At 35.7% G+C, this 23,875-nt stretch overlaps 1 protein-coding gene across 1 annotated transcript; it reads left to right on the top strand.

Annotated features, from left to right (window-relative positions):
- The first annotated feature begins 144 nt into the window (after positions 1–144).
- On the top strand, positions 145–17,689 carry LOC149926856 (low-density lipoprotein receptor-related protein 8-like). Its single transcript, XM_090157765.1, has 3 exons — positions 145–476; positions 17,338–17,554; positions 17,630–17,689. The coding sequence occupies exons 1-3, from the start codon at positions 145–147 to the stop codon at positions 17,687–17,689; spliced, it is 609 nt and encodes a 202-aa protein (XP_090013891.1).
- Positions 17,690–23,875: the final 6,186 nt, after the last annotated feature.

Raw genomic sequence — 23,875 nt, forward strand, 5'->3', positions numbered from 1 at the left:
TATTTTAACCGTAAAAATAGCTCAAATATACTAAGGTTATCTTAAGAAAGATTTCAAAAAGCGTCACATTTCATAGGTGCATATCCTGTTTTGATCAGTTCAACATTAAAAGAAATTTCGCTTTCCCTGTTGAGGGCGAATCGGATGTATCAAATTAACGGTTCCAGTCAAAACACGATTTTAAGAGCGGCTTTTTACGGAGCGACGTCTGAAATAATTTGGTTAGAGACATTCGTCAACGGAGGAGTGGTGAGGCGAATGTTCTCGAATGGAACTCAAATAACCGAGACGATGCTGAGTAGCGATTTCAAAAACCCAGAAGGACTGGCTTTCGACTGGTTGAACCACAAACTCTACATCTCTGACCGCGGAGAAAGCTTCATTTCAGCCTGTTCCACGGATGCTAAGAAATGTGCCAAAGTCATTAACGAGTATTCTTCATCTCCCGTCGCAGTTGTTTTGGACGTTCTTGAAGGGTAAGTTACTGGTTGAAACGAAACCAGCGCTTGCTATTTAAGCTTCTTCATCTCTGACAGAATTGGCTAAACGTTAGTCATAGGATGTGTTAGCTATTGTAAATGCAATTTTGAAAGTTACTAGATCTACTGTGGAACTGTATCGTAATTGATAACGAATATTAAATATCCGTTTAAATTCAACATTCACTTTTTTTACATAAAAGTCTATAAGAACCTTCAAATTCGTGAAACAATCAGCAAGCGTCATTTTATTATAAACGTAACTTTCCGGAGCTTTTGTATATTCCAAGTGCCTTTTTTTAAGTTAGTTATTTTTGCTGTTGGCTTGCAGGGCTTGCCACCACCCTCCTACGCATTGTAACCCGACCACCTGAATCAGTGTTGCCAATGTTTGACGAGCGAAAATCCCACAGTCCAGTTCCAAAATTTCCAGCCAAACCCCCTACACGTTTTTAGCCACGCCCCCTCCCAAAACTCAGCGGAAAACATGCCAAATAATTTCCAGTTTCGTAGGCCAGCGCGGGGAAAAAATTAAATACAAATTACTAATAATTTTTATAAAAAAAATCTATAGGAAATTTTTGTTAAGTCATTTTACCATCTTCTTTGATTGAAACGTACGCTTAAATGAGCAGTATTTTTACCTCTCCGAGTGGACAAAGTCCCCTAGGAGGGGTTATACAACGACCGTGTCTGTCTGTGGGTCTGTGGGTGGGTCTGTGGGTGGGTCTGTCTGTCTGTCAGGACTGCGAACGCGTTCGCATTTTCGGTGCAACGTGTAATCACTGCGTACGCAGTTTCTCAAAGGGTTGGCAAAACCACCGTGTGACGGTGAGCGTTAACGGATGCATTTGCGGTTTGGTTTGGATGGTGTTTTTTCGCTCACCGTCGTGACGGTTTGGTGTATTACGTTTTTGTAATGTTTATGCGTAGTTTGTCAGTGTTGAATTTGTTGTGTTTGTGTTCTGATGGTTGTGCATGTTGAGTCTGTTGTGTTTATATGGGCGTTTTCTCTCCAACTTCTTCTTAATGACTTTGGGACGGACCGAGTGCTGAGTGTAATGCTACCTCTCAACGTCCAATGGCAGGGTTTCCACCAGTTGTACACGGTATTCGTCTTAGTATCAATTTGCGATCGCATCGGGCGGGATTTGAACCCGAGACCTCCTGATTGACAGGCGGACGTTCTACCACAGAACCACCGACACTTGTTACGCCTTATTGAAAATTAGACCTTCAGCTTTATCGGAAGCGTATTTAATAGAGTAGGAAATTTTGGTTTAATTGAAATAGAATTGAAATTGAAATTATTGCATCGAAGAAATTCTAATTTAGCGTTTCTCTATTGATTAAAAACAAATGCGCCACCCAGGTTTCGAACCCAGACCATTCGGCTTGGCAGTCGAGCGCTCTACCACAGAACCACCGATAGCTGCTTAGATTCACTGAAATTAAGACAGGCATCGTAAGCATAATAGGTAATAAAGTCTTTTTTTATTAATGAATTTATGAAGGCCTAATCTGGTATTTTTTAAAGGTTAAATCTTGTTTTAGCGCAGTCAGCCGAGATTAGAGGGTTAAAGGGTAGACCCTGTGGGTGGTCCACTTTCTTAACGACCTATATATAGTTCTGTTAATTCAAAGGAGATAATTTAACGTTAATTGCTTTAAGAGGTGGCGGTTAGTCAAGTGGCTCTCTGTGCTTTGTTGATGGTAAGGTTTTTGCTTCTTGTAAATACATTTGGTGTGGATATTTGGATATCTACGATTTCTAACGCAGTCAATGATTTCTTGGGTGTGCGAGTCATTATATGATATTGGAAATTGGACGGCATTGGTCTTTTTCATGTGGTATGCGTCACAACGTCAACAGGAAGTGAACGAGTCGTCCACTACCAGATATCTACGGTATCTTCATCAAGGGCGAGTGTTGAAATAAAATGAGCGTTAAAGATGCGGCAAGTATTTCGTAAGCGAGTAATTCCAAAAAGCCTCTGTAGATATTTCATTAAAATTTGCTTCGTATTATATTTAACTGATAAACTTGTTCTGTAAAAGGGTTTAATTCAATTGTGCATTGTTATAGTACGTCTAACTTACTGTTGTAACTACTTAACTTATGATATTCTGAATAAATTAAAATTGGTCGTTTCGTCTCAATTATTTTAATTATATTAAAAATTTTATACCGGGCGGGATAGAAATGGGTTAATATTTTTAACAAATAACTCTAAATTGCGGAGATATATTTTTAAGGGTTATCTCGAGAAATTAATACCACTAGGGACAATTCTTCCGAGGAGAGGTATATTTTGGCTTGCCAACTTGTTAATATTGCAAGAGATTTAATATTATGGTTATTGTGATTATAAAAGTCTGATATTTTCGGTTTATGAATTTCTGGAAATAGTGTTTTTTCAAAAATTCAGGCCAAAAATCCCACCAAATCAATGATTTTCGCTTAAAAATCCCTTTATCCCACACAGCCCAAAAAATCGCCAAAAACCCCACAATGTGGGATTTATCCCACACATTGGCAACACTGACCTGAATTAAAGGCTTTAAAAGTCGCTCGATGACTTAGGCCTAAGGTGGTGCCTTATTATTATTATTATTATTATTAACATCATCCTCCACGTCTTTTACTTATCGCAATCGTGTATTTTGAACATTGGAGTCAAAAAGACTCTTTGTTTTTCCTGAAAGTCTACTTTGTCCCTGCCTCCGCTAGCCTGCGGGTAATGTAAGTACGTTATTCAGAACATTTTCAGGTTTTTTTTTCACTCGTTCCTTCGAAAATATTTTAAAATTATCCCAGTTCATCTTCATTAGAGCCATCTTTCTTTGTCCAACAAAATGATAAACAAAATTCTTATGGTCTTTCAATAGGACCATACTTTCCAATTGGAACTCATTTAAAACGAACGTGGTTTGTTTCAATTACACGATGCACGGAAGGGTATCATATCCGATGTGCTTTTGTAAGCACTCCGTATCCCACAATTATACCAAGCTTTGCTCTATTCGCCAGTTTACTTTAGTGTGTTTCGGTAAAAAGGAAAATAACTTTAAATGCCCAATGATAGGTTTTAATCGACAAAATTGTTTTGGATACCTTGACTTTAAAATGAGAGTGAAGTAAGCGGTTCATCAAATATGCAAAAGTATATATGGTGAGTGAGGGTAAGAATGGACATGGCGAAGTTTGGACACTTTTGAAAAATATTTAATTGAAAATTTATTCTTTGATGCCAAAGCGCAAAATTGGTCTCATTTTGAAGCCTTAAGGCTGGTTCACACGGGCAGTGTTTTCCTGATTTTCTCTATTTTCTCGTTTTACCACCTTTTCCCGTTGTTCTTGCGCACGGGAACACGACTGTACACACGGACAAAATTTGCCGGATTTTATCACAGCGAGCGCTGCCGGGGAATGAGAAATCGGATAACCTTTTTTTGAGGGGCGTTGGGCTCGACCAATCAGCGAGCGTTATGCCGTCACGTGGTAGACGCAAAAATTCTTAAGCCTACTTTTAAAGAATTTCAAAATCCCGTGACAGCGAAACGCTCGCTGATTAGTCGAGCTCAAAGTGCTTCAGAAAACCGGGAAAAAAAGTAGAGATATTTCAACATTTTTTTCTCCGTTTTCTCGTTTACCGGCAGCGCTGACGGCGGAAAAGTCCGTTTAATTTTGTCCGTGTGTACAGTCGTTTTCCCGTGCGCCAGAACAACGGGAAAAGGTGGTAAAACGAGAAAATAGAGAAAATCAGGAAAACACTGCCCGTGTGAACCAGCCTTTAAACATACCCTAAAACATGCAATTTATTACTAAATATTTACACCGCGACAGATTATACAGCAAGTCTTGAAATAAAACAACTAAAATTATCGAAAAAAATGTCTTGAAATTTCATTGGAAATTTCGTTTTGTGGCTTAGGAAATAAGATATAGCATGGAAACATGAAATGGTGAGATAAAAATAAATTGTTTAAGTATTATTTTAAGCAATTTGGCGTTTTTCTAGTACACGAAATTTATAATTTAATGAAGGTTTTGCCTTTTTTATAAGCATTTAAATTAACTAGTGCAAAGTTTAAGATTGGACAGCCTACTTTGTGATCAATCACATGTCGATTGTATTCAATTTTAAACGAGGTAGGATTTAGTTTAAAGTCTTTCCTTGAAAGGAAACTTTAAAAACAAGTTTTCATATTCAAATTTCCCGGGAAAGCAGACGGCTGACTGTGTACGGCTGTGAGGTTGGAGCTCTACGAAACACGTAGCTATGAGGCTGCCTCGCTTACATTGCTAGTGAAGGAGAGTCGAGGGGTACGACACTTTTCAAATTTCGTATTAAATTTTAGAAAATCTTTTCAAATTTCTCAAATGTTTTGGAAAATTTTATTTTTTTTTATCGATTCCAACAAATTTCTCAAATTTAATAAATCTTATGAAATTTGATGGTTTTCCGCAAATTTTTATGAAATTTGAATTGAAATTTGAATTGAAATTTTAGCAAATCTTAGGAAAATTCATAAATTTACAAATTTACAAAAAAAAACCCCGAAGGAGAAATTTCCAAAGATACCGTAAACTATTTCTGTGATAACTGGACACCAGAAGTATAATATGTAATATATTAATATCTTTATATATTAATATTGTAATATTACAATATCTACCCTTCTTGTCCATAGTTTTCCTAATAGTGTCCAAAGTTAGCACCCCCCCCCCCCCCCCAGGCTAATTCAAAACTATTTTGTCCAATGTTTGACTTACTCACTTCATTTCTTAAAATAATTATTGTTTTAAAAATTCACAAATTTAAATACCAAAAACCAGAATATATTAAAAATTAACATTCATTATTTGTATTTCAAATCGTTTTAAAATGGTCTACTCTCAATTTGTGTTTTTAAATCGAATTTTACAAAAAGTGTCCATTCTTACCCTCACTCACCCTAATTCCTCTCCCTACAAATACTGGGGTAATTGCCCATCCGTCAATAAAGTACGTATACCATCCAACATCGTGCTATTGAAAATCTCAACTACTCCATTCATTTCCGGCGTAGAGACAATTGTCCTTTGAAAAGTTACCGAATCGTTTCCGCAATGTTGTTCAAATTTCCGCGAGCAATATTCTATTCCGTTATCCGTAGTGAAACTAATTTACTCCCATTTAAACGTTCTGCTTATGCATTGTATTCTAAATACTTTTCAAAAGCTTCGTGTTTTCAAGGAGGATTAAGGGAAGGGGAGTTGTATTGAGGCTCCTCTTATGGCTGCATCCGTAGTCAGAGAGCGTGAGACGCCCAGTGGGTGGGAGCGGGAGGAAAACGTATGTAAAATACCGGATCGCGTTCCTGTTTTGAGCGCCCTCTAGTTCAAAACAATTGTTGAAAGTTATTTCGGATTTTATTTTGAGAATTTTGCTGCTTCGGTGTTTCGTCGTGAATACGCTAAAAATGTATGTCGACTAGATTTACTTAGTAAATAAAATTCGAATTTTTTTATCACGCGAAGATTAATATCATATAACTAAAGTAAGAGCATTTTCCATATAAAAAAACATTTTGAGTTTTGCAAATTGTTTACTAATTTACGGCATTAGAAAAACAAACACCAAAGCAGCCGAATTCTCAAAATAAAAACCGAAATAACTTTCAACAATTTTTTTTAACTAGAGGGCGCTCAAAACAGGAACGCGAGCCGGTATTTTACATACATTTTCGTCCCGCTCCCACCCACTGGTCGTCTCACGCTCTCTGACTACGGATGCAGCCATAAGAGGCGCCTCAATACAGCTCCCCTTCCCTTAATCCTCCTTGGTGTTTTCTTACCAATAGAGACACCCAAGCTTTACGGGAAAAGTGAACAATAAAACTGAAATAGTAGTTCGCGCTACCAACTGTAACTGCGCTGTCTTATTCTTTACCTCTTATTTTTCCATGCTACACCACCATCCTAAGCAGTATAAGCATGCAACCTGATTTAATGGCATTGAAAGTCGCTAGGATGTGCCTTGGGTAAAAAAAATCGATCCAATGCGAATAAATCCAAATCTATTTTTAATACTTATGAAATTCTAAGGTCACTTAGCTCGTGCATGGGGACATTTAAAAACGGAAATGACCTTGAACCATGTCTTCAAGGTCATTCAAAAATTATCTCGATAACTTTTGAGTTTAGGAACTGTTACTTGGTTCTACTTAGAAAATATTGCGCTATGACATTTTAAGGTCATGCCAATTGGACAACCAGAAGCCGATAAATTAAAGGCGATAACAAGTAGAACATCGCGAAAAAGCATTAAAGAAAAAACTGAAATGTTAATAAGTATCCCAGCAAACACAAGTGGTCCCTGGGACGTCCTATGAATGTCTCAAAGTGCATTATACGTCCATGTCCAAACGGATATCCAGACAATGTCGTTGGGACGTGACAAAAATAATATATTTTAGAATTAATATCCAAAGTACATCCAAAATATCGCTAACCAATTTGGATATCTCCTGGATGTCCATTATAAATCCAAAATTTCGTTAAACATTTTGGACATCTCCTGGATGTCCTTTACAGATCCAAAATATCGCTAAACATTTTGGACATATCCTGGATGTACATTTTTAGATCTAAAATATCGCTGAAAATTTGGGACATCTCCTGGATGTCCATTATAGATCCAACATATTGCTTAACATTTGGGACGTACATTTTTAGATCTAAAATATCGATTAATTTGATGGATGTTCGGACAACATCCACTAATGTCCAGAATGCCGGATTTCATGGAACTGTGAATGACGGCTATGTCCAAGAGCTGTACATTTTTATTAATTATTAATTACTTTAAATTAATGTGCACCACAACTTTAATTTTGGCTTAGATGACTTTTAATATAAACATTTATTAAAAATATTATATTTAAATAATTTAAGCCCGATTACTGGTAGCGCTTACGTCGGTCGTCTTCCGGAAAATGAAGAAGAAAACGATCACATTCGTTCTGCCCAATTCTTTTTATTACCAGCAGATAACACCGCGCCTGTCTGCTAGAAGGAGCTCAGCGGTATGAGTTATATTATATGGTTCGACGTATATATTTTCTTTTCGCGGCAATTTCTTTTATTTGAATGCATGTTGTGTTAAAAAGGATAAATTCTACCGTAGAAAGTTTACTTCACGTCCTGTGAATGTCTCAAAGTCACCATTGTATGTCCAAGCCCAAATGGATATCCTTAAGAAAAATAATAAATTTTAAGATATTACATACAAAATATCGCTAACAAATTAGGACATCTCCTGGATGTCCATTTTAGATCTAAATATCGGTGAATTTGATGGACGTTATGACAACATCCTTTTATGTCCCAAATTCCGGATTACATCGAAATGTGAATGACGTATGTAGGATGTCCAGGAGATGTAAGTTTAATTTAATTTTGGCTTAGATGACTTTTAAAATAAATATTTATTAAAAATATTATGTTACAATAATTCAAGCAGGACAGATTATTGCTACTAGCCCTTACGTCCTCTCCCGAAAATTAAAGAAGAAAAAGTCAATACGTTGTCTGCTAGAGCTTCCTAGAAGGAGCCAACGGTTAAGTGACATCGTCCCTCGTGGTTCTACATTATTTCTTTTTGCGGGAATTTCTATTATTTGAAAGCATATTGTTCATAATCAAACATTTATTAAGTGCGGTCTGCGGTAGAACGTGTTCTTCACGACATTACGTAAATCCAAATAAGGTAATTTAAATTAATTATTATTTTGATACTTCCAACCGCATTGTAGATTTCGCGCTGTTATTCCACTTTATTCCCTATCGGCGGAAATTAGGCTTAATCATGGGCCGAAGGAGTAACGGGAAAAAACGCATATGTCGTCTGCTATATAACTCAGGATATTTTCAAGTCATTGTGCTATTTTTCAGAGAAAAATAATTGTCAAGTGCTTGAGATATATTTAAAAAGATAATTGAAACCTATAAAAAAGCTTTGAAGCCATATCTAACTGCCAAATAGATATTTTGAAGTAATTATCAGGCGCGTAGGAACGTTTTGGATTAAGGGGGTGCAAATTGAATGTTGAATTGGTTTTTAGCACCCCTTTTAAAACAATTTGGCGCCCCTGTACAATTTCAAGGGTGGAACCCCCCCCCCCCGTTCCTACGCCACTGGTAATTATAGAGTAGAAAAATGTCGATTATTTATTGGCTTTTTTTCATACTTTGAAGGTTTAAATTACCTTTTTAAATACCTCAGAATCTTGACAGTTACATTTTTTTCGTGAAAATATCATCATAACTTGAAAATCCGCGCAAACTAGTCTCCCGAAATTCCGGAGTTAAAGCAGACGACAGATGCGTTTTTTTCCGCGGGTTGGCTTTCCCTGTCTTAAAATAATGGGATTATATGAGAAGATCAACACAAAAAGCCTTATAATAACAATTTAATACTTTAAATATTATTTGTATTTACACATTTAATATTGCTTCAATATTTACTTTAAAGGGTTTTTTAAATTCTAGAATTTAGTGTTATAATTTTTGTATTAAACAATTAGATTCTATAACAGATATGACCAGAGGCTTATTTAGCTATTAGTCGAAGAACGAGCGCGCCTATGTGCACCGCGTTTTGAGGGGCGCTTCAGATTTTAATTTATCCCATGAGGGGCTGATCAATACGTGTAATAGGCGCTTAAATAAAACATCTTCCCAGAAATTGTCAAGAAGTAATATTTCCGACAGCCAGGACTCATAAGTTATTATTAATATAGTGCTTGTTGAAATATTAGAAAGCTGGAAACTTTCTCGAACGTAACATCGGTTTTTTGCTAAGCCTTAACATGCCAAAAACGTTACCTGGTTAAAAGGAAACACTTGTTGCATACCGTACTGTAAAAGTAATATGTTTAGTTCTAAATGAGTGAGTTTTCATCTTTTTCCAAAAGATAATTTTAAACGAAATGAATTAACTCTGCCTACATGAGAAGCTTTAAAATTGCCCGGTATCATAAAAATATTACATATAGTTTTAATTATTTATACCATAAGAGGATGATAATAATAACAATATTATCTTCTTATACTTAGTTTTAGTAACATTATATATTTTACCTTAAAATATATTATTGAAAATTAACATTAGTATGTTCCTTATACACGTGAGCCGACGCGTTTCTTATCTGACGCAAAATTCTCATGAGGGCAAAAACGCGGCTCCGATTGGCTTAAATATGACTTTTTGGCTAGCCATTCTAACCGTTTAACCGACCGACCGGAAATAGCTCCTTCCCAGATGAATTTGGAGAGGGGAGTAGAAACCAAGTATCTTTTATTGAAGCGTCCATTAGATTAGGATTAGGCCGGTTGGGGACAAATGTTTTCGGGCCGTAAATGGGCGGGTTTTTAAAGTTGCTTATTGAGTGGGCTTGGGTTGGGACCGGTTTTAACAATGACAGGCTTGGGCATTTGCTTGTAAAAACCCATGACCCAATAGAGTGCTAGCAGATGATGCGTTTTTGAAAGTTAGTGACGTCACAGCCGTAGCTTCCGTAATGGTTGTCACGAAAACTCGCGTTTTTTCTCAATAGACGTTTAACATTGGTGACGTCGCAGGGTTTCAAGCTGCTGCCACTCTATAGTGACATGGCACTGTGACGTTGCAAGACGTCACCTATGTTTTTTCCTACAAAAAAAATATCCCTTAATTAATAAGGAAAAAGCTATAAAACAGGTAAAAGATTTTTCAAATACGGTTTTTGTAGAAAACAACAAGCGGTTTTATTTTGTTTAGAGGGAGTTCCTTCAAAGAAAAGGAGGTGTGAGTGTCAACGATTGCGTAAAAAGACTAATTTTTTCTGATGAAGTGGCTCTAAAGTTCAGCTGGGAAAGAAAGAAGGGAAAATTGCAATTAAATAACCTGAAAGTTGTTACAGTGTTGATCGGTAATTTATTTGTATTTGCACATGCTATGCTGACGGTACCGTACTCTAATTCTTAAAATGTTAATGTTTCTAGAAGCGGTACAAGAGATGCCTCAATTTCAATGACCAATGTAACTTGTGCCCAAATTGGAAATATTATTAAAGATTATTTTCGCCGTGCCCCTGGACGACTCAAGTCTAAAGGAAAAGTTATATCAGCTCGTAAAGAGTTGGATAAATAGTTACGTCATTTGTAAATATTTCATAATCATTAAATTCAATATTTGAGATAAATTATTGTCGTATTATGCTTTTAAAAAATTAATGCAGATGTGTTAATTAGGGTCGACTCAAACGTATACACAAGTGCTGCAAACGCGCACGTTTCCCACACAGCTTTATATATCTAAACTTAATTGTCCAGTAGACGTTTTTATTAACTCCTTTCGATGTTATCGATAAATCGTATAGACTTGTTTATGGATATCCGTTACACATCTATATTCGACTTCATTAAGCATATATTTAGGTACAGTTTTCATCCATTTGATATCCATTGGACGTCCTTTTCCAGGTTCATTGGATGTTTCAGGCATATCCATTGGACGTCCTTAAGTACATATTTAGGTACCGTTTTCATCCATTTGATATCCATTGGACGTCCTTTTCCAGGTCCAGTGGACGTCTCAGGCATATCCATTGGACGTCCTTTTCCAGGTCCATTGGACGTTTCAGGCATATCCATTGGACGTCCTTAAGTACATATTTAGGTACCGTTTTCATCCATTTGATATCCATTGGACGTCCTTTTCCTGGTCCAGTGGACGTCTCAGGCATATCCATTGGACGTCCTTAAGCATATCTTTATTATGTACAGTTTTCATCCATTTGATATCCATTGGACGTCCTTTTCCAGGTCCATTGGAGGCTCAGTCATATCCATTGGACGTCCTTAAGTACATATATAGGTACAGTTTTCATCCATTTGATATCCATTGGACGTCCTTTTCCAGGTTCAGTGGACGTCTCAGGCATATCCATTGGACGTCCTCAAGCATTCCTTGTTATGTACAGTTTTCATCCATTTGATATCCACTGGACGTCTTTTACCAGGTTAGGTGGACGTCTCACGGACGTAGAAACCTGGGACATTTGGATGGGTTTAGTACGTCCCTTGGGCGTAATCTGCAGGTTTTTGGATATTATACGGATATCCAAACTGGATATCTAGTGGATATCCGTGGGATAAACTTGTGTTTGCTGGGATGAAACCACACCCGCCTTTATCCCTGATGAATATGAAGATGGTAAGGGTGCATTTGATGCCTTTTAAAAGCTTCCAAATGTATATAAGTGATAATACCAATTTGACAAGAGCTGCTTCGGTACTAATGCGAAGGTTGGCGTAAAAAAATGCTAAAATATCGATATATAGGCTTAATTTTTCCATAAATAATTCCTGTTAATTGGAATCGAATAATAACTTTTAAATTTCTTACACGCGCTGTTGGGAATTATGGATAGTTTCGCCGAAACCGAGTCGCTGCACTGCGCTAAAATGTCATCGCACACAGTTTTCTAATAGGAACCAAGTTTCTTAACTCCATGGTTATCAAGATCATCTTTGAATGACCTTGAAGGCATGGTTCAAAGTCATTGGACATTCCATTGTCAAACGTCTCCCATCTCGATGATTTAATCATTAAAATTTTGTTTACAAAACGAGAAGTATTTCTTAGTTATTAACATATTTGGATTTTTGGGCATTATTTTCACCATGACATTCTTGATTTTTTGTTTATACCCTGTATATTTTAGTTTAATCATAGCACCGACCTGTGCAGGGATTTAGCTGAAAAAGTGTTTTTATTGAAATGGTTTAATTTTGTAAGATAAGAAACCGGCCACTTAATCGGTTTTAGATGGTATATTTGAAAAAAGGAATAAAAAAATGTGTAATTATTTGTTAGATTACAGTGCCCATCGTAATATTGATGTAGGCCTACAGTATTTTTAAATGTTAGCGGATAAAAATGCATTCTCTTTCTCAAGGGCTTAAGCAGTCCTGGATTTCAATTTCACAATATAGAGCTCTGACACTGGGCGCGGTCTAGCCAAATTACGTAGGTGTGACGTAATATTCTCAATTTGAAAACGAGCCTTGGAGGGCAAACAGGGTTTTGGCGGCATATAGAGCTTACAATAAACTTACTTATTTTCTTATTAATTTTGTGAAATTATCTATTTAACATGTTAAAAATAATTAATTTTTGCGCTTTTTACGATACGCGGAAATCGAGACGGCAATAAGGTATATTTTTATCGCTTTCCATCATTAAACGAAAAGAATAAGAACCAAGGCATAGTAAAACTCAAAAATAAGGAGGCAAAGGTGGATTCAAGCTTTATAAAGGAAAGACCTAAGTAAAGAAAAAATAAAAAGTGCAATAATATGTTCTCTTCATTTCATCACAGGTGAGTTTATATGTTTCTTTTAAAATTTAAGTAAATAATGGTAAATTAACAAATATTTGTTTCAGGAGCCCCTGCCAAATTGTTAGACCAAGATAAGTGATTGGATCCCAAGTTTAAATTTGGGTTACAACAAATCTCAAAATTCCAATAAACATTTAAAGATTATGGAAAGAAGAGAAAGATTACTGCGAAGATTAGAAATTACTAAATCAAAGACAAACACCCATGATATGCCTAAAGGGAAAAAAGACACCCTTATGGTTTCGGAAGAAGAGTTGGTTCTTGAAGATATCGTTTCTTTACCTGAACACGAAGAGTCTTCGTCTATTGGTGCATTCAAGTTTGTCCTAACATTCAAGATGCTTCAACTCAATCGGATTAGTGTGAAAAAGATATAGTCAAAATTGAATAAGAAATCTTTAGAAACCAAAACTTAATTCCAAAAAACTACCGCGAAACTCAAAGCTACAGCAATTATGGAAGAAAACTTTCTAGATTAATTGAAAGTGAAATATTATACTGGCTTATCAAGTTGTGAAACTCTGATGATTGTATTCAACATTGTCAAACCAAATAAATCTGCTCTAGCGAAATTTGAACAAGTTATTATTTTTCTAATGAAGTTGAGATTAAATCTGGACTTTTTAGATATAGCGTACAGGTTTAATGTTTCCAGTCACACAACATCAAGAATATTCCATTCAATTTTGGACGTATTTTCCCTTTCGACTTGGGCATCTTGTTATTTGCCCATCTAGAGATCAACTCTACAAAACAATGCCACGTTCATTTTTTAATGTGTTCGGTAATAAAGGAACTGTTAAAATTGACTGTTTCGGTATTTTCATGGAAAAACCTTCTAATTTGTTAGCAAAAGGGCAGCTCCAGTCGCAATACAAACATCATACAGAAAAATTATTAATTGGAGTAACCACACTATGCTCTGTTTCATTTTTGTCCAAAGCAGGGGGTGGAAGAGTGTCTGATAAACACTTGACTGAAAATTGTGGTATATTAAAAAATATCATTTAAAACATTATATTTAATTATTCATAGATACGAGAATTCAGTAGGTTTCCATTGTGCTGAGGTGAAATTGCTTGCATTTAAAAATGGGGAAAAAACAGTTGTCAAAATAAAAATTGTATGCTTCTAAACTTTTATAAACCAAATATCTCTTAATGGACGATCGTTTGGAAAGGAATGCCACGCTAAGCTTTTGTTTAATTTTGTTATATTTCTACAAATACAGTAGGCACACAACAAGAATAACCGCCTGATACAGAGGTTGCCATACACTATGTAAGGTTTTTAATGAATCGTGATGATTGATTGTTCACAGAAATATTCCTAGCCCTTGCTCAAAGATATTAATTCACCAAGGCGGGGGGAAGATGGCGAAAAAATGCGAGTCGTGGCTTTATCGTGGAGTGAATTAAATCTGAGAGAGGGGGTTACATACAGGGGAAAGAAAAAAATAAAAAAGAGGGGGAGATTCGAATTCAGAATGGAAACCCTTTGTCGTTAATCAATCACAAAATCTTTATTTAACACTCAAATTTATAAATAACACCAAAATACAAAACAAATTAACAAAATTGCGGGGAGGAACTGAGGGGATAATTTTAGTTTGCTTCTAGTGATGGTTAGGCCATCTCTACTATGGTTCTTTTAGATTTTTCCAATATACGAGGGGAATTTAAACACTAAAAATACACTCTTTGACCTTAAATTTGTTAATGAAACTATCTCTTACTATTTTCTATGGGATGGGTTCCTGTATCCTTACTCTCAGGCATCTTGGGCTCGAAGGACGGAGGGGGCAGAAATTAATATACACTTACACTAAATAATAATAAACACTACAATTAAATACTACAATTAAAGATTCTAAAATTAAACAATGACAATAATTAACTCAAAAAAATAATAACAACGAGGGCACAACGCGAACGGAAAAAGTAATCTGGACTGTATAAATAGAAGAGGCAGAATGAACTCTCAACCTCGAGGGGACCTGTCTTAAATCCTTTTCTCGGACAATAGCGAGGGATTAAGCTTTATTTTCAAGACTTTTTCTCTACTTTTCACTGGCTACTTCGTATTTCGACCCTGGGTACTCTACAATGGGGGGGGGGGGGGGGGGTTATGATGGAAATTCTACTCATCACTTGGTTTCGGTGTCCTCCGCAACGTTGTCGTCTCTCCGTTTACGGGTTTTCTCTTTCCTCGGTTTACGTAAGATGCCCGACACACGCACTTCACAGAACGGGACGTATTTGGGGATTGCTTGTTTACGCGTTTCTTTATTCACACTTTTCTTTAATTCTCTTTATTTACTCGTCTACGGTTTGGCGGCCGGATTGCGGGTTTCTTCCTATATTCTTTTACTTCTCAAGCTGACGGGGGCGTAGGTACTTCGGGTTTCAGTCTGCAACGTCCGGCTAGGCTAGGGAATCGGTCTCGGTCATCTGGCTGCCTTCTCTCGGAATGGCTAGATATTGGGTGATCAACAGGTGATTCGAGGGTGTTGAGGGCATTACGCTTCTCAAGACTTATTACTGCTTGACTTATGTTCTTCCGGTCGGAATGTCCTGGCTGTGGGTCATTTAGGCAATCATTGAGGGTTGTTCCGATCATGTGGTTTGCATTGAGGGTTAATTAATATTTAAGCGCGACTTCATCGCACATTATTTTATATTTATTTCGACATGGTTTCTCTTGCCCGAGAAGCAGAGTTCTGTCCAGTTCTGTACCGTTCTGTCCAGGTCTGCCAAAAGCAGAGTTATGTCTCTTGGTTTTGTTCCGATTATTGGGGGGCGGGGTTGAAACAAAAAGCAACTGGTCTTTGGTGTATTTAAGACTCATGTCTAGTCATGCGGTGATGACGTTGTCCGATTTACGAAAGGTCGCTTGGGAAATGCCAGAGAGTCTCGAGGTTCCCGATTTTCTGTCTCCAAGCGGAAACGTCCGGGCGCCCTCTTGACCCTGTGGCGACGGCCTTGGAAAACGAACGCTTTTGTTGGGTTATCGCTACCTGGTAGTTAATATGAAGCCTGTGGACTTGAAATGATTTCATGGGATCGCTGTAAGCTGAGGGAGCTTTACTGGTTTAGTTCGGAAAGTTTTAGGGAAAATCTGGCTGGGAAAGTTCGCTGAATGTATTGCAACACGGTCTTGTGACCGAGAGAAAAACACTTTCATTAGCGAGGGATTAATATTAACGTTGCCGAAGGCAGGGATTTAGTTTATAATTTATATTGAGAGAATGGTTTAATTAATTATCTTAATTTTATATTTTATCGTGGGGTTTGATCGAGTTCTATAAGGCGTATAAACAATAATTAATTTGTATGTATGGTTCAAAAGTTATTTAAGTTTTTAGTTTATCATTAAATTAAATTTATATTTAACACGGGGATTAGTTTCATTAAATAGAGCTCGGAATTCTAAGAAATTTGACGTATGGGGCTTTACGAATACTTAACAAAAACTGTAAATTTAGAGGGTCAAGAGTGCGGGGAAAACGTAATAACAAAAGTAAATAAAACACAGAAAAAGTAAAAAAAATAAGTATACGGGGGAAAATGAACCTGAAGGGTTACAACTAACGAACTTTGTTTTCTAAGCCTTGGGAGTTGGTGGTTGTCTAAGGCCCCTAAATGGTTTCTCTCACGTCAGGCATTTTTTTTGAAAAAACCAAAATGGTGTCGGCTTAAAGCCTTAGACACCAACCTTACGTCAGGCATCGCCTGCTAATTAAGCTTCCCGCAATACACATTCCCGTACTAGAGTTTCTCGAACTTGCCGCCGTGAGCGCTGCACGTAAAGCCTAAGTGGTGTATTCATCAAGTGTGTATGCACTTTTACGTAAAATTAAGTATGTAAATAAATCAAAATATGTAATTGGAAGCCACAGTCTGATATCAGTTATGTTGTCATTGGGCCTAACCCCAACTAAATATGTATCTTCACCATCTATTAAAGTAATTTTATTAGCATACCGCTTCCCCGCTGCTACGTCCGTAATACACGGACTTTTAAAATATTCACTTATTAGTAACTTTTGACTTCTAACCAATTTTAAAACTGAAATAAATTAAAAATGACTAGCTATCTTATCTTCCATAGTTTTTCCCGCTGTAAAACCGTGCTTGTCCTCCAAGAGTTTGAAAAGTCGTCTGCTACAGTGGTTGTCATGGAAACGGAGGCGGAGCTTATGGCCAGTGTCAGAGCTCTATTGATTATGCCCTGACATTTAATTGAATTCGATTGACTATAACCGGTCTTATAGTTGTATTACTATAGAGCAGGAAAATGATGTTTAAAAATACCTCTGATGCAATTGTTATCTCGTACAAAATGTTCCTTTTAAATCATTTTTAAAATTCAATTGTTTACTTAGATGATTAATAAAAAATTAAAGTATTTCCGTTTTGAATGACAGGTTCATGTATTGGTCAGATTGGGGACCAAATCGAGGAATTTATAAGGCGGGGCTTGATGGATCAAATAAAACTGCTTTTGTTACAAACGAAATTGGCCGAGTGAACGATTTAACTATTGATGAGATACATCGAGTTCTTTACTGGTGTGACTTGGACAAGCCTGGCATATTTTACGCATCTCTTACGGGGGAAAATCCAAAGAAATTTGTTTCACAGGTTTTAAGTGTGAATGATGTCGGTAAGATAATATCTAAATGTGGAAATTATTTACTTTATACCAAAAATACACAGCCTTCTTCAGGAATTTGCTTCTTGTTAGTTATACCAGATACAGACTTAATATGTGGCTAAACGGTTTCTTATTTCGATATTCGTGGTTTCCGACATATTGTGTTTTTTTCTGGGTTCTAGAAAATTCGCGAATCAATCGCTAGGGATAGAATTACGCAGTGTTCCGCTTAATAAGCGAGTTTCAATAACATTTGACACATGCACGGTTAAACGAAAAAGCAGACGAAGATGGTACTTTGACGTCTTAACTCAGTCTGACCTCGGTGACCTATGACCTATCTTAGGATACTCTTTATTGTGACAAGTACCAACCTAATAGTTATTTTTAAAGGCGAAAGGTGATGGTGCGTTTACTGAAACTAACTTATTAATTTGACGTTTAGGTTAGGTTGTGTTTAGTTTAAGATAATTTTAACGAAATTCCTTTACATTACTAGTTATTCCGAACCAATTTTTGCTAATTTCCCAAACCTTTTTGATAATATTTATAGCCATTTTTCTTTCTTAAGGTGAATTAAATAAATAATTAATTATACCACAATTAATTACATTTAATGATTTGTCTAAGTTTGTAAAATCTCAGAGCTAACTGAAACTAAAATATTTTGAAAACCTATTTAATATTTCCCAAAGACTTCCCGATAAATTTTTTATAATCTAAGTTCTAGAAATATAATCACCTCTTACAAAATATATAATGTTAACGCAACATTTTAAATAGCATTGTTTTGCAGTCAATACCTTGGAAGCGTTCGAGGATGTAATTTATTACGCCCAGAAGGAATCTAACCAAATTAAAAGTGTTAATATTAGAACTGGAGTGACGAAAAACTTTACAAATTTCCAAAAGTCGGTGGTACACATTACAGTGTACCATCCGGTCCTTAATCTCAGAGGTATGTTTGTTTTGAACCAAAAATTCATAATAACTGAATTATCAAATATTGTTGGCAGAAATAGTTGCGGAATTAAACTTTCCTTATAGGTAAAAGGTAATCTTTATCTCTCCATAGTATTTATATTGATCTGATATGCTAGTAAATTTGTTAATAAGGTTAACCATTTATGATTGGTATAATCAGATAAGAAAAGAATATATCTGTTTTTCAAAATTCGGGTAACCGTTCAAAAACGGGAAAACACGGACATGTTGCGAGAGCAGGGCAAACGCTTTATTTTACAAATAACACTCATGGTCATTGAAGATAATTTTACAAAATATTTAATTGAAAGTGTTTTTAGCCACCACATTTTACAGAAAATGGTATCATATTTTAGGTGAATTAAGCCCGTCAATTTATACGTATTGGCATAGGCCTGCTATCATGAAATAAAGTAAATAGCACAAATTACTAAAGTCAAGTTTAAAACTTTCAGTTTAGTTTCGCGACCAACTGTGTGTCAGAATTTATAGCCCGGTGTACCTAGTAACAAAGACCATACCACCGGAGGCCTATCATTTGTACTTAAAATAAAAACAATTTCAAATTGTGCCATTGTTCTTTTTTTTAGATAATGAAAATTTGAAAGCTTTGCCGACACTTGATGGCCGTACGAAACCTCAAGTTTTGTAAAATATTATGAGAGTTTTGTAAAATATTATCTTTTTGCTTAATCCAATTAAAACAGACAGTACATTAATTCCTTGATAATATCTAATCTTAATCACATTACCAAGAACGTTGTATTATACATGTACGAGTAAATTATCCATTTAGGTCATCTAAACGAAAAACGTTCCTTTGCGGTTGTTTGCAGTTCCAATATTTTCCATAAATTAGTCGTGCAATATGATATAGCTAACATCCAATGTTTTCAATCACTGGTTTTCTACCAAAGGTATTGGGAAAGTTAGCAGGAGCACTCTTAATTACATATCTAATGAAATAAGTATAAGAAGATTAAAAATTGGATATGGTTCTATTAAACGTTTTACTCACTGTTCTTCAAGTGGTAAAAAAAGGGCGTATTAAGGGGGAAGACTACTGTGGCCATTGTCTACTTTCGCGCTATTTCAAGCTGAACTCTTTTAATTTTGTATTTTAACTTATAAAATTAATATTTAAGTGTAGAACAGCCTCTTGTTTAGTGGTTAAAATAATTTTGACAATTTTATATTTAAAAGTAATTAAGTTATTACGTTTTAATTCGGACCCCCGGAGCTAAATAAGTTGGGCAAGCGCCCAAACTACCCTTTAGTTAGGACCTTATATCTCGTTAACTAATAATATTATAATTATCAAAATTATTTTAAGCACTAGAGGAAGGTTCAGTCTAATCAGAAAAATATAATTCAATTATGTAATTGTTAAAACAGAAACGTTCAGCTTGAACGAAAAAGAGGCTTTTACTGTATTCTTCCCCCTTAAGAACAATAAATACTAAGTATGTTGAGTATATTTATTTTAAGTGTTTTTAAAATTAATATTAAAATAATTTGGATATGAACGTAAATATATTTACGATTACCATTTAACTTATTTCCCAAATCTGTCTTTCGGTATCTTACGAAAGGCGTTTTCCTCAAATTTACAGTTTGAGTTATTTAGTAGACTCTTCTTTAAAGGAATCAGTGAATATAAAAATTTTGAACGAACGGTAGGAATAGAGGCTTAAACACACTTTCCCTTACAGGCGGGCCCCCAGCTAGTTGTGTGTTTCGAGGCCCTCCACCCCAGTAAGCCCCCCCCATCCCTTTTTCCCGTTGGATAATTTCCGTGGCACCCTTTTCCCCATAGTCGAACTACCGCAGTATGGCCCCCTCCCCCTTTTTAACATGCGATAATTTACGTGGTACCCTTTACCCCATAGTCGAACCCACCCCCAGTAAGGCCCCCTTCCCTCCTTTTCCCATGCGATACTCTCCATGGTACCCTTTTCCCCAAAGTAGAACCACCCCAGTAAGGCCCTTCCTCTCCTTTTTCCCCATGTTATAATTACCGTGGTACCCCCCTCCCCTTTTTCCATGTGATAATTACCGCAGTGGCGTAGCTAGGGGGGGCGGAGGCACGGACCACCCCGGGCGCCACCATTAGGAGGGCGGCAAAATTGCCCCTTTTTACAAGGATGATTTTGGCGCGTTCATCCCTTCTAATTCGCCTCTCTTACTATCCTCCTTGGAATTATGATTCCGCCCCGGGCGACAATGGCCCACGCTACGCCACTGAATTACCTTGGTACCCTCTCCCCCTTTTCTCCATTCGAGAATTTCCGTAGTACTCCCCTCCCCCTTTCCAATGCGAGAATTTTCGCGGTACCCTTTTCCCCGGAAAAATAACTCAAACTCGCAGTCGTACCAAACCCTCCTGTACCACCTTAAAGCGGGCCATACACGATGCGATTTTTCGAGCGACCGCGACTCGCGGTCGTTTGTCCTTGAAAAAATCTTACCGTGTGTAGCGTTGTTGGGAGACCAAAGACGGCGATAGCGACCGTCGCTGGTCTTCCGACCAGGGCGGGAAATTTCAGCGATTTTGACGAGTCGCAAACAAAAATCTTCTCGTGTATGGGCTAGTCGGCAGACCAGCTAATGAAATTTTCTATTTTTTTTAAATATCTATTATTTATTTATTTTATTTATTTATTTATTTATTTATTAATCTAAGTAATATAAAATTATGTTTATATAATGTAAGTAATATAAAATTATGTTTATATAATGTGAGTAATATAAAATTATGTTTATATAATGTAAGTAATATAAAATTATGTTTATATAATGTAAGTAATATGAAATTATGTTTATATAATGTGAGTAATATAAAATTATGTTTATATAATGTGAGTAATATAAAATTATTTTTATATAATGTAAGTAATATAAAATTATGTTTATATAATGTAAGTAATATAAAATTATGTTTATATAATGTAAGTAATATAAAATTATGTTTATATAATGTGAGTAATATAAAATTATTTTTATATAATGTAAGTAATATAAAATTATGTTTATATAATGTAAGTAATATAAAATTATGTTTATATAATGTAAGTAATATAAAATTATGTTTATATAATGTAAGTAATATAAAATTATGTTTATATAAATTAAATGTAAGTAATATAAAATTATGTTTATATAAATTAAATGTAAGTAATATAAAATTATGTTTATATAAATTAAATGTAAGTAAAAGCCATTGTTTCGACCATTTTCGTTTTCCTTTTTTTTTTCATCTGTAGTAATAATCACGGCAAGCGCAATACAAGCTTTTCTTTTTTTGAATAAAATTGGTGCTGTAAAACACTGTAGTCCGTGCTCTACGTCGATTTTAGGAATCTGCCTAGGCTTTGTGTTTGGTAAAATTTTTCCATTTTCGAAACATCGGGGTTTTGCCGTGTGTGGCAAAAACCGACGAGCGATCGCGATCTCCCGGATCGTAGCGACAAGTCGCCCCCCAAAAAATCGCATCGTGTATAGGGCGCTTAAACCCCCTGTATCCAATTGCTGATTTACTCTCATGACGAACAAATAAATATACGTTCGTCCTTGAGCCCCGAATTCCCTCCGTCCCAAAAAACACGCGAGCCTTCTACAAAACTAAATTAAATAGCGCAAAACAAAAATATATAGAGAGAAAGATTGCAAGCCCCCCCTCTCCGGTAGGGTCGGCGCCGTATGCATCCAAGGCTTAGGGACACAGGCGTGGGGACTGGGGAGTAATATGGAAGTAATTTTTTTATCTTTCGGGTGTAGCCCCCCCCCCTAGTTTTTGGAAAGGAAGATATATTTTCTCGCCAAAAGTGAATTTGAACAGCCACGTTTAAGATTTTTTTAAATAATAACTAAAATGGTGATTTAAAATGTGAGACGGTCAAGTTGGTAGCTTCACAAATAATGCTAAAGTTTCACATTTTTTTATATCTTTATCAGTTTTGTTATAAAGTTTTGGCCCCAAATAAAGTATATGTCTCTGTTAAAACCTTATACGCATTTTCTCTATTGCTACATTACAATTTCCAATATTTATCATGTTTTATCTTACGTTAGATGGAGGGATAGTATTACGTATTTTAATCATGATTAAGCCGATTAAGTCGTGATTAAAAATATTAGATCATGATTAAGCCGATTAAGTCGTGATTAAAAATATGAGATCATGATTAAGCCGATTAAGTCGTGATTAAAAATATGAGATCATGATTAAGCCGATTAAGTCGTGATTAAAAATATTAGATCATGATTAAGCCGATTAAGTCGTGATTAAAAATATTAGATCATGATTAAGCCGATTAAGTCGTGATTAAAAATATTAGATCATGATTAAGCCGATTAAGTCGTGATTAAAAATATTAGATCATGATTAAGCCGATTAAGTCGTGATTAAAAATATTAGATCATGATTAAGCTGATTAAGTCGTGATTAAAAATATTAGATCATGATTAAGCCGATTAAGTCGTGATTAAAAATATTAGATCATGATTAAGCCGATTAAGTCATGATTAAAAATATTAGATCATGATTAAGCCGATTAAGTCGTGATTAAAAATATTAGATCATGATTAAGCCGATTAAGTCGTGATTAAAAATATTAGATCATGATTAAGCCGATTAAGTCGTGATTAAAAATATTAGATCATGATTAAGCCGATTAAGTCGTGATTAAAAATATTAGATCATGATTAAGCCGATTAAGTCGTGATTAAAAATATTAGATCATGATTAAGCCGATTAAGTCGTGATTAAAAATATTAGATCATGATTAAGCCGATTAAATCAATATTAAAATATTTTCTTGATTAAATTAGGATAAAAAATTTCAATCGCGATTAAATCGGATCAAAACTTTAATCACGATTAACTCGATTTAATACATTTAATAGAATTAAATCCGATGAATAGAGACTTGGCACTCCGTAGCTTTGGCCATGGCCGCCATTGTGGCATTATTTTTCTCCCCACGATAAAAACTATTTAAAAAAAACTGTGACGTACCACTGCCAAGTCCCTATTATGCGCTCAAAAGAGGAGTGAACTGCCCCTCGGGATTAAAGCTATTTCATAACATTATCTATAATTATTTACCACTTTCCCCATTTTATATCATGTTATTTGCCATTTGACAAATAGGCTTTCATTTGGCGGTATTTGGTTGAATTATTTGGTCCATAGGAAAAAAAATATAGTATCTAGTTGCGCACGCCGCTACACTACTCATACCATGTAAATTCATTTTCGCTCTTGTTTGGGTCGCGCTGTAACCTCAACCACTTGTCGTATTTCAATTCTGAAAACGGATTTA

The sequence above is a fragment of the Leiobunum rupestre genome, chromosome 9 (assembly GCF_980474605.1).
Source record: "Leiobunum rupestre chromosome 9, qqLeiRupe1.1.hap1, whole genome shotgun sequence".
NCBI classification, from domain to species: Eukaryota; Metazoa; Arthropoda; class Arachnida; order Opiliones; family Sclerosomatidae; genus Leiobunum; species Leiobunum rupestre.

Excerpts from the sequence above, each read along its gene's own strand:
- LOC149926856 (XM_090157765.1), top strand. The coding sequence starts at position 145 with ATGTATCAAATTAACGGTTCCAGTCAAAACACGATTTTAAGAGCGGCT. Across the intron at positions 477-17,337 it reads GTTTTGGACGTTCTTGAAGG|GTTCATGTATTGGTCAGATT; the intron begins GTAAGTTACTGG and ends TTTGAATGACAG. Across the intron at positions 17,555-17,629 it reads CAAAGAAATTTGTTTCACAG|CCTTCTTCAGGAATTTGCTT; the intron begins GTTTTAAGTGTG and ends AAAAATACACAG.